Genomic DNA, 12,840 nt, shown 5'->3' on the forward strand with positions numbered 1-12,840 from the left:
CCAGGTATAAAATTTAGATAGTGTCCCATTAATTGTATAACCCAAACGTCATCTAAAGCCCTATTCGGACGGGATTAGTTTTACGTGGGGACGTGGAGTAATGCAATTTTACCTCAGGACGTCTGTAATATTAATTAGCCAATTCGCACGGGACAAGACATCTCAGTAAAACTAGCAGAAGTGGGAGGGGTAACTCGCTATACGCACCACAGTAACCTCCTTGTCGTCATGTGCGTATGACGTTGCTTCCTGTTTCAATTGCCTCCATGCTTGCAAAACTTTTAAACAGGAAATGACAGAATTTTACCGTATATATTTACAGTGGGTTTATTCGGACGGGATTAGTATTACCTGAGGTCATTTTTCTGGACCTTTTTACAGAAGGTAAAAGTTGCCGTAATCTTTACTGACATGTCCGTAATGATTACAGAGATGGCACATTTGGACGGGACTAAAATCACCGAGAAGCTCTGGTAATAATTACTTTACCCCCTCGTCCCCACGTAAAACTAATCCCGTCCGAATAGGGCTAAAGACATGTTTGGTGTCTGAAGTTAGCTTCGTTAGTCTTGTTACCAGAGTTAATGATGACTATCTATCACATTAAGATCACACCTAACACATAGTACCATTATTTTCTCCTTCAGTTCTTATGTGAGCTTGTCAGAAAGATATCTGGTGTGACCTCAACATGGCCACTACTACTGTTTCTGTGATGTCCATCTGTCTAGTTAATAAAACCTACAGTGTCATAATATATCAGAAACCACATACTGTAAGCAAACCTGAAATGAATGAAGAAGTCAACATAGTTCCAAAGTGTTACTAATAATTACATTAGTGTTTCCCAATTTTCCTGCTTCCTGTTGTTTCTTATTGTAAGACACATTCGAGTAAATGAAATACGAATCGTCAGAATGTAAAGTGCTCGGTTAAATCTCACGCTGTGTAGAATTACGGATGCTGACCGCTGATCGTAACGGTGTGAAGAGAGTGACCATTCTGAGCATCTCTAACAACCAATAGCATGATTTGCAGTTAGCACTGAATTTGTTATAGAGGTTCGAAGCTCTGTGGAACTATTTCTACTTAGTGACAATTGAAATGTTGTGTTATTTAAAATAAATTCCTGAATATCCCCAGAAGTTCATTCATACAACAATTGGAACACAAAAGACTGAATTTATTTATTTATTTATTTTTTTAATGAAATGTGTCTGTAGGTAAATGATAAGATATAGAACTCATTTGGGTTGTTTTTCTTTCAGCAATTTATTTATACAGATTTAGAATTTTTTCGGTCCAGAAATGAGCTGCACCTCAAAATCATACAGTCATATTCATGGCTGTTAACAGCTGCACTTTTATCTCATTAGCAGCTGCATGTTCGACATTAGAACTGAAAACTGCAGTGAATTTATAGAATAGAATAGAAGTCTTTATTTTCTCACATACACATTACAGCACAGTGAAATTATTTCTTTGCATATCCCAATTTTTTGACATTGGGATCAGAGTGCAGGGTCAGCCATGATGCAGCACCCCTGGAGCAAAGAGGGTTAAGGGCCTTGCTCAAGGGCCCAACGGTTCTCGACAACAAGAATGAGAAACAGTGCTCACACACACACACACACACACACACACACACACACACACACACACACACACACACACACACACACACACACAAACACACACTTTCTTAACACATCCATTTTGTCCTCATGTTTAAAATGTGTAGAATAAGGAATCATCATTGAATTTATTAAGAACAGCTGGATTAGCAGAGCAGACTGTAAAAAAATACAGATTTACTTTATTCTATTTTTGTTTTAAAGCATCGTACAACTTTGACAAGAGTGTAGTGAGTCAGAACAGAGCACACACACACACACACACACACACACACACACACACACACACACACACACACACACACACACACACACACACACACACACACACACACACAGAACACCCATCAAAAAGGGTTTGTAAATAATAGCAGCAGAAATTGTACTGATTTTGGAAAGTGTTATTGTTACAGAGGAATAGTCCATTTCCATCTCACACTCCCTTCTTCCATTAACATCACTTCTCTCATGGTCATTAATACTAAAACTGTTAAGTATTGATAAATAGTACATGTTAGTAATAAAATACTAAAGTTCTACAAAATGTAATTCTACAAATTAAACAGAAGGTGTTCACCATAATTTAACAGTGATGACCAAACTTTTAATGGAATACTTGGCCTCAGCATAATATGAAAACATGCCTACACACACACACACACACACACACACACACACACACACACACACACACACACACACACACACACACACACACACACACACACACACACACGATGTAAACTATGTGAGTCTCTTGTTCGTGCTCATGCTCCTATCTGTTAAAAAAGAAAAACTCAACCCATCAGTAACTAGCTACATAACTTTACCTCAAATCAACCTCAACCTGTAAAGTGTGCACTGTGTGTGTGTGTGTGTGTGTGTGTGTGTGTGTGTGTGTGTAATGTGATCCTGATCCAGTCCTGTTTGCACCACGTCTCTAGAAGTTTTTTCCTGATGCTTTCCTATAGGCTTTCATTATTGTCTTGATCGATCATTTAACCTGCCATGCCTTTATTTTTGGTTTTGGAAACATGCCAGGACTTTAAAGCTTGCTGTAACATAGTCAGTGCTTCAGCAGAGCAAAAACCAACATTTTACACAAATTCTTTATTTTGCATATTCTCTGCCAACCAAAACGACACACGTTCTCTATCACACGCGTCCACAGGGTATGTAATCTGTTAGTGTAACAGAAGAGTAGCAGGAGAAAAGGATAATGTTCTCGCGCTCTGTTACACACGAGGGAAGTGGCGAGTACAAGAGGAAAACTTTTTGAGCAAACAGACTACTGCACCGACAGCCAAGTATTAACGCCAAGGATCCTCATGCCTTCCTGTCCTGACTGGTCAGAAGTTAATGGTCATTCTTATAGTTATAGAGCTTAGGATGCTGCAGACACTGGAGCTTTATCTCTGAGCTGATATTCTATAGACAGCCATCAGGATTTATGGAGAACTTCAACAAATATTACAAAATATTTTTCATCTGGTTACATCACTGAACCTCTGGCAAATAGATTAAACCTACACCCAGGTCACATGTCGTTTAAAAGAAATATAATAATAATGCAGTTTGCTTTATGCAAGCTTCTACCAGCACAAGACTGAATCCACATGGGGTAAAGGGGAGAACTTCATTGGCTCAGGGTTGTTGCTCAGGACTGGACTGAGGATAAAATCTGTGTTTACATTTGTTCTGAAAGAAACAGCATGGTCGCTATGAGATGTTTGGTTATCAGGAGCAGGAGTGTGAGGCTCATGTTAATGATGAGGGAGGTGAGGATGAGGATTGTAAGAAATGAAATATAAATGTCAGGGTCTCAGAGGTACAGATTACTAAACTCTAGATGGAGATGTGCACGCCTTTGTTCTTAATGGCTGGATGTGGCTGTTTGGAGAAGAAACATTCTTCAAACATACTCATGGTTAGGGGTAGTTGATATAGTGGCTTTCAGCAAGCGGAGTCAGATAATGATGATGTTAGTAATGATGATGATGATGATGATGATGATGATGATGATGATGAGCTAAAATAGCCAGAAGTATGCACTGGTTTTAAGCCATTTTTTTACGCACTTCATGTGTGTTTTGGTGCAAATCAACAGTGCACTGAAAACACTTATATTAAATGCATGATGATGATGATGATGATGATGATGATGATGATGAAGTGGGAACTGTGATGAAAGGATCAGGACTAAAAGTGTAGATTAATGGTGTGTTTGTGTGTTTGGTGTGTAAGGATGAGGATGATGATGATAATGATGATGAAATTGCGAACTGAGATAACAGGATCAGGAGCAAAAAATCCTTAGATTAATTGTTTTGGTTGTGTAACCATGATGATGATGATGATGATGATGATGATGATGAAGAAGTTGAGAACTGACATGAAAGTATTTGTAGTGAAAATCTAGACTAATGATGTGCTTGTGTGTTTGGTGTGGCATGAGGATGATGATGATGATGATGATGATGATGATGATGATGGTAATGATGATGAAGGAGTGACCCAACATGTACACTTGTGTGACACATGCTCTCAATCCAGTTTACTAATCTTGTCGTTCATAATTTGATGTGGGTGTTTGATGTGTAATAACAGGATTAGAGATGACATGATGTTTATGACAATCATGATGATGATGATGATGACAGTGATGATGATGCTGATGATGACGATGATGATATTTTTAAGTCCACACCTTTTTTTTTTTTTGAGGTGACTAATGCTAATCATTAAAGGTGCAATGATGCTGATGATGATGATGGTGAATGTGTGAACATAAACAGACCCAATATGTGGACTGGATTGACACATCATCTCAATCCAAGATGCTAATCTCTGGATTAATGGCATGTTTTGGTGTCTTTGGTGTCTCATTAGAAGCATAGCTCTAATGATGATGATGGTGATAATGATAGTGCTGGTAATGATGATGATGTGAAGTGAAATAGAATAATATGGAAATGAAGTGGGTGTGATCTCAGAGCAGATTTGTGAGATGGATGATGATGATGATGATGATGGTGACGAAGGTAGGAACTCTGGCTTACCTTTCGCTCCTCTCAGCACGAAGCCGAATCCCTCGTTCTCCTTCTTGTGCAGCACCACGGTCTTTTCGTCGATGGCGCAGTCGCTGCGGAGGAAATTGCGAACGTAGCGTCCGTTATTACATCCCATCATCCTCATCATGGCCACCGCCTTGCGGCCCGAGTGCATGTTTATCATGATGAAAGGTAAGGGGAAGGACGGACAGGAGGGATGGAAAAGATAGATGGGTGGATGGATGGCTGTATTTCAAATTAATGGAGGGGTTAACGCATCCCCTCTTTTCCTCCGTCCCTCGGAGAGCGAGTCGCTCACCGAGGCCTCGTCGCTAAAAACAACCATCACCCGGCTCGATGAATAAATGATGAAATAAATGATGAAGAGCGGCAGCAGAGGAACGAGAGGAAACGTAGAGAGAAGAAATAAGTGCAGAGAGTGATAGCAGCACACAAGCGCAAGGACCGTGCGAGTGAGCGTGTGTCATCAGCAGCCAAGAAGCAGCGGTGACATTTTCATTCCTGCGATCCTTTTGGCAGCATGAAGAAGCGAGCGTGTAAGAGCAGGAGAGGATCTCTCTCTCTCTCTCTCTCTCTCTCTCTCTCTCTCTCTCTCTCTCTCTCTCTCTCTCTCTCACTCTCTTTCCCCCTCCCTCGCTCTCATTTCTTTCTCCCTCTCGCTCTCTTGTTCACTATCTCTCTCACTTGCTCTTTTACATAACATTGTGTATTACTCAGTCAGCATCATTTCCAGTCTTAACATGTATATGCATCTTTATTATACAGTTGGAGCTGTCATAATAATCATAATCATAATAATAATCATAAGTAAATACCTTTCATCTTAATAATAAAACTCATTATACATCAATAGGTTAAAGGTTATAAGTTGTTTCCTGTGTGTGTGTGTGTGTGTGTGTGTGTGTGTGTGTGTGTGTGTGTGTGTGTGTGTGTGTGTGTGTGTGTGTGTGTGTGTGTGTGTGAGATTGTGTGTTAGAGAGAGAGAGAGAGAGAGAGAGAGAGAGAGAGAGAGAGAGAGAGAGAGAGAGAGAGAGAGAGACAGAGAGAAAATAAGTAGATGTGCGTGAGCATGTGTGTGTATGAGTGTGAGTGCGAGAGACTTCTGCAGTCCTAGCAACAGAGCGGAGGATGCTTAGTTGCCCTGGCAACCAAGTCTGTTTTTTTCTGTTCTGATGAAGGTTCAGGTGATCATATGATCTAAATTTCATACACAGGTGAATTTAATTCTGTGAATTCTGTACCAACATTTTCAACCCCATACTGTAATATTGGCAAATGACTACACAACTTTTACAATCCATATAAAACATTTTTGCTTGCCGACATCTCATCAAAAAATGTTAGAGTTTTGTATTTTTGGTCTCAAGAGAACAAGTGCTAATAAATGGTCAGCCAAAGATGCAGTCTCTCTCTCTCTCTCTCTCTCTCTCTCTCTCTCTCTCTCTCTCTCTCTCTCTCTCTCACACACACACACACACACACACACACACACACACACACACACACACACACACACACACACACACACACACAGTGCTAGAATGTTGTATATAGACAACATTAAAATGTCTCAATGGGAGGGAATAAGCATGATAACCTCATCATCATGCAGAAATGGAGGAAGATTTCCTGTGTGTTACTGGACATGTTCCTTCTTTGTATATGTAGACACAAAATGTAAGAATCCCTTAACCAATAATCATAAAAGATTCCAATATGAAACTCGTGCAAGATTCTAATTAGAAATGAGAAATTCTGCCATATATTGGAACAATTTTTATAAGATTCCTATAGGAATAAAGATTTTATAGGACATAAATAAAATAAAATATATAATCTGTAATGTACATTAAAGATTAATAATTCATGGAACTCATATAATTCAGTTTCATATAGATGAAATGGATCCCGTTATAAAATTATGTAGATATAAACCTTTATAAACATAGTTTAAAAAAAATTCTGGGGGGATTTTAAAGCCTGGAAATCATGCTAATATCTGGCAACCCGCGTGCTCAACTAACTTATCTATGAACTCATGAGCATGTCTGTGTTTGATTGAAACTTCAGATATGGACACTTATTTTCCATTCGCTCAGTTATTTTTAGCTAATATCCAATGATATCATTGACCATCTTGTTCTACAATCACTTGTTTAGGTTTTGGTCACCAATTAAGTAATTTTTAAAGGTAACAGGGAATTAAGTTGTGTAGAGCTAGGCTAAGATCTGAGGAAGTGAGGAAATACATGATACATTACTACAGATTCTAGCTACAACTATTACAATGTTAATGGTCCAGAGCAGTCAAAAGAACTTTCCAAATTTTTATATCTCCATATACTCTCAATTTCTCTTTTATATCTCTTTATTCATCAGCTCTCTCCATCTAGTCTGGTGTTCAGGCTGCAGACAGTTTGCAGTTCATGCAAAATTTCACAGCACCTTCTGTCAGTGTAAAAAAAAAAAAAGGAAAGAAAAGAAAAAAATCCCCAGATGAATATTTAACGCAGTGTTGTGTTTCAGCCCCCCAGGGAGAATTCAGCTTGAGTTTGAGGAAAAAAAAACAAAAAACAGGCTGAATGGTCTCATTAAAAACCAATCTCACTGCTGCAGCACATTTGGGTCAGTGCTGCAGAGAAATAAATATTATTAATGTCTGCATCAGAAACAACAAGCTGGGCTTTTCAGTGTTTTTACACGTCTGATGTCACTGTCAATTTTGCAGTCTCGAGAACACAGTCTGTGTGTTTGTGTGTGTTTGTGTGTGTTTGTGTGTGTGTGTGGATTAGTGTCTTATGCATATTTTTTTATGTGACTGACTACATGGAAATTACTAACGGCAATTCATACTTCCATAATCCATACATTATTTATGGCCTATTAATTCCGCTCTACAATTAAGGAAACACTATAAAAGTTTCATCTGTGACAAAACCTTCTAAGACCAGTTTTATAGATTAGGTAGTTAGTAAGTTAGTTAGTTAGTCAGTTTGTCTTGACACATGAGTGGCAGTTGTGGCTTAACAGTTACAGCTTTGGGTTACTGGTTTAAGCTCAGGGTTCAAGCTCCAGCACTGTTAGAGAATAAGTTACCCTTGAATACAGTCATTAACCCTCCCTGCTTCAGGGTGCTGTATCACGCTGACCCTGTGCTCTAACCCTAAGCTTCCTAACAAGCTGAGATAAGGAGGGAAAGGCTTTTTCTTTGCTTTTATTTCTATTTGGCAAATTATCATTTTTAATGTGGTGTCTATTTGAATATCAAATTTTCTCTGGTACTTTTGGTACTCATTATTATAAAACTATGTGAAAATGCAGTACCATGGCATCTTTTTAAAAGATATACAGTATACTGTTATGAATTAATATAGGTTTGAGTGATAGCTGTACCTGGAGGCATCAAAGCTGTCATATGAGCCCACGGTGTAATGCCTGAAAAGCTTCTTTTTATCTGTCCGATCTATTCGGCTCTCTGAGGAAAAACAAAAGCAATAAAAACACTTAAAGAGACACTTTATCATCAAAACACTACTGGAAGCAAAAACCTAGAATGAAACCTAAACATTACTGTTTTTCTGTAATTGTAACTGTTACTGAACATGTGGTTTGGCATAATGTAGATAATTGATACAGATTTTCATTCACCACAATAATTTGAATATTTTCCATTTATTTTTCTTCCTAGTCAATTGAATTTTGTACGTTGTTTGTTGAAGATTATTAATGTTTCACATTTAAACACACCACCAAAGAAGTGTGTAGACTTACGGGGTCTGGCCACATTGGTTTTGACAGGAATTTCTTCTACACAGTTAGCTGGAAACCAGCCAACACGGCCACGAGCGCTGCCTTCCCAATAACCACCTTCACCAATACTGAGGACTGAGACAGCCAAATATCAATCACCATTCTGCTGTGATACTTGTTATTGTTAGTGATCTGTTATCTAACACTGAGACAAAGCCACTATTCAGACATTCACTTCATTTTGTGTTTCAGCTATGTTTGAAAGCTCACACCATTAAATCAGGGTTGCCAGGTTTCAGAAAAACAGCATAAAATACACACAAAAGACCCCAATTAATCCCAAAATGTTCATTTTTCTTCCTAGCCATGGATTTTTGATGTACATGAGACATTGGCCACTACTCATAATGTCCCAATTTCTCTCTCCCAGTACATGCAATACAATGCAATTTACAATCGAAATGGTTCAGCACATCATAGGTGCTGCTGACACTTAGCCTTTGTTTGTGGAAATGTGTTTGATTTCATTCTGATTATTTGCTATGAAACTTTTAGCGCTTGCTTTATATATATATATATATATAATATATATATATAAAAACTAGCCTAGTTGCAACCCTGTCACTGTGTCCTGTCTGCTGCTCCTCCAGCACTGAAAATGACTGTACGCTAGTGAGCATGAACGCAGCGTTGATTACTTTTTTCTATTTGTGTTTGTTGCACATCCCATTTTTGACCTAACACATAAATAACAGTTAGCTCATTGTGCAACATATAAAATCTTACACCTGCCAAATAACAACATTAAAATACAACAACTTTGGTCATAACAAAGAGATAATTATTATTTCAACCGAATTGAAACTAAATGGAGTTAAGCAAAGCAGAAGTAACTTAACTAGACTTAATTGCCATTCTCTACACCAAAAAAAAAAATCATAAATATAAAAAATTTCAGTTGAAACTGTGTAAATATTGTCATGTCATATTTTTTTATTTTGTGCATATTTTTTCGATAGTAAAGAATAAAATCATTAGCACAATTTCAGCAATAGAATTTATTGCTCTATTTTCCCCGTAGTGATATACTGTATGTGGAATTCTGTATATTAAAACATTTTCTAGTCTCTAGATATGAAACGTGCCTTAAGGGACCTGCATTCATATGTTTGTATGATTGTTTCTGTGGGTGTGTACTGACCTTTAACCCTATCATTTTTATACAGTGTGATTTCTCCATCTGCTTGAGGCTGATAGGGTCGCACTGCAACAAAATGGCGACCGGGGACGGCACTGTACAGCTTCCTTCTTGACACTGAACCATCAAGACTTGTGTTTGCTCTGAGAAAGAAAGGAAGGAAGAGGAGAATTACCAGAAATATCGGCAGAATCATAACTACCAAAATCTGCTTTCCTCATGCTTAGATACTGTAGCAATACTCTTCTATTGCACTAGAAGGTCTGACTGTAGAATGGAGTCCACTGGGTGTGTCATTTAAGTGGGACACATGAACATGTGTCCAAGTCCATATGTTTTAATATTAATGAGTTGGCAACTAACATGTAATTATAGAGTCGTGCTCTATAATTTTTGTGAAATGATGAACTTTTCCTTACTCAACTGGAGAGCTAAAGTGTTGGAAAGTCAATGAATCTGACAACACTTGATATATATAGAACTGATGGAGCATTTATCATGTTTGTATGGCTCATCCATGTCAATAGTGTGTGAATAAAGTGCTTTGCTTCTCCTTGTAGAAAGAAAATACCAAAATACCAAAAAAGAAAAAATATTCTGTTGTACTTGAGAGATTTGTGTAAGCAATATCACACACACACACACACACACACACACACACACACACACACACACACACACACACACACACACACACACACACACACACACACACACACAGTTTGCCAGTTTGTGAGCTACCCTGGTGAACACCTCTCACAATTCTGCACAATCGTTCTACAGAGTGTCTCAGACTGTTAAGACTAGTGAACGGTGTGCAGAGCTTGAATATATTCTGTAAAATCTGAATTGTAGACAAACTATAGTATATGATGTGATATAATGCAAAAATCATAATAAAATAGATAATAGTTGCATCCCAATGAGACTACGTATAGTATGCAATAAAATAATGTACTATTTTTGTGGAGAAAAAAAAATTGTCAGTATATTTGAGTGTAGCAAAAGAGTAAGCAAGTACTGGGACATACTAACACATGTACGAGAAGAGAACACTGTCACTGTAATCAAACTCCTCTGTGTACTTAAGCTTTTCCACATTCATTATTCCTTATATAATCTATACTAGATTTTACTATTTTTACTATACGAATTTAAGTTGCTCTGGATAAGGGTGTCTGTCAAATGCAATTAATGTAAAAGTACATGTAAATTTGCCACTTCCTTGATTTCATTTAATTTGCCACATTACATTTACATCTCTTTAAAATCTAAATCTTAAATGCACCAGAGCAAATCTTCTGCTTCCTCACTTAAGTAGCAAAGTGCACACAGATTCGATCTTCAGAAATCTACCAGAAATAGTAGATGATCTAGGTACCTTTGCGATACTCTCTACAACGGCCTATGATTTAGGACACACTAATTCTGAACTCTGTGTTGTTGAAGTGAGTAAATGTTCAGCTTATGTAAGGAAATATACACTATAACTACACTTTGTACATGAGCTGGTGTGTTGAAGTTACATTGTGAAAAACTATTTTGTGTGTCATCAGCAGCCAAGGAGCGTTTTTATTCCTGTGTGTCTTTTGAAGCATGAAGAAGTAAGAGCATGAGAGGATCCCCCCCCCCTCTCTCTCACTCTCTCTCTCTATTTCTCTCTCTGTCTCTGTCTCTGTCTCTGTCTCTGTCTCTCTCTCTCTCTCTCTCTCTCTCTCTCTCTCTCTCTCTCTCTCTCTCTCTCTCTCTCTCTCTCTCTCTCTCACAATCTCTTTATCTTTCTACAGGACATTAAAATTATTTCTGCCATTGCAGCACATCAACAAATGTTAGTTAGGTTTTTTCTATCTATCTATCTATCTATCTATCTATCTATCTATCTATCTATCTATCTATCTATCTATCTATCTATCTATCTATCTATCTATCTATCTATCTATCTATCTATCTATCTATCTATCTGTTTGTTTGTTTGTTTGTCTGTTTGTTTATTTGATTTATTTATTTATTTATTTTTATACATTGAACAACTTAACCCCATGAAAATAAGAGCAAGCTTGTAAGTAATTTATCAATGGGGCACAAATACGCTGCTATTCTCTTCACTGAACTGATGTGAGAGCTCCATCTTATGGATAGTCTCAGTAACACAGCTTTATTTAGGAACAGAACATGCCTGGAGGTTCATAAGAATCAAAGAATTCTACAAAAATATTACAAATTCATATGGACAGATTTACCTCTGGGTTTCTTAAAAACTGAGCAGGTAATGTTATATTTCACAGCTTTGTAATCATTTTGGCCCTTTATAAGTTTGTCCTGTAGTCAACCAGACATTCATAGATGGCTAATTTATGTGTCACATATTTTCCGATACACACTTCTGTGATGTTCAGTGTTTTGCAGCCTGATGCTGTTTTAATTAAGTGGCAATACCTCCTGGTTTTAATGTAATATGAGAGACAAACTGTCTGTTGCTAAGCATCTAGCTGTAAGATTCTAACACTGCATTGTTTCACACTATACACATTTGACACCACAAAAGTGCGTCTAACACGTCTTCAGCGCACTGTTTCATGACCCCAGGTACAGTTCAGTACTAACCCTGCAAATAATATAAAGATTTATGCAAATATCTAACCAGGACATCACAAAGCAGCGGCTCACAAAGGTCAGTTAATATTAACATCAGTGATCAGACTGGAGAAAAAAGTGACCTCAGTGGCTTTAACTGTGCCAGAAACACTGGTTTGAATATTTCAGAAACAGCTGGGATTTTAACAGATAATAACCCTTTCTAGATGTCACACTAGAGAACACATCAAATCACAAATAAACTTTCGTTAAATTTTTTCTTTAGTAATACTGAATTAGCATTTTTTGTGTGTGTGTGTGTGTGTGTGTGTGTGTGTGTGTGTGTGTGTGTGTGTGTGTGTGTGTGTGTCGGTACTACCATATGTCTGATTTTAATCTACAAAGAGGTCAGAATGTCACATCTTAATCACTTCTGAGGCTTTGTTGCTTTGGGAAATAAAGCCCTTGATATCAGTGTGCAGACAGACATCGTGTAATATTGTACAAATAATGTAGCTATTTAATACACACCTAAATCACACAATACTCCTAACCTCTATAACTGAAATGAAATCTTTTTTTTTTATTATTTTAAATAAGTTAATCTAAAATA

At 37.5% G+C, this 12,840-nt stretch overlaps 1 protein-coding gene across 9 annotated transcripts in view; it reads right to left on the reverse strand.

Annotated features, from left to right (window-relative positions):
- The window catches only part of LOC113656715 (SH3 and multiple ankyrin repeat domains protein 2-like), a 116,474-nt gene that overhangs the window by 32,426 nt on the left and 71,208 nt on the right, over positions 1-12,840 (reverse strand). For all 9 annotated transcript variants that reach the window (XM_047822297.1, XM_047822296.1, XM_047822292.1 and 6 more), the window contains 4 exons: positions 9,657-9,796; positions 8,477-8,590; positions 8,099-8,180; positions 4,694-4,776 (listed from right to left, as the gene is read on the reverse strand). In XM_047822297.1, coding sequence (XP_047678253.1) covers positions 4,694-4,776; positions 8,099-8,180; positions 8,477-8,590; positions 9,657-9,796 — 419 coding nt within the window. The remainder of the gene's footprint in view (positions 1-4,693; positions 4,777-8,098; positions 8,181-8,476; positions 8,591-9,656; positions 9,797-12,840) is intronic.

This window comes from Tachysurus fulvidraco, chromosome 13 (genome assembly GCF_022655615.1).
Source record: "Tachysurus fulvidraco isolate hzauxx_2018 chromosome 13, HZAU_PFXX_2.0, whole genome shotgun sequence".
NCBI lineage: Eukaryota > Metazoa > Chordata > Actinopteri > Siluriformes > Bagridae > Tachysurus > Tachysurus fulvidraco.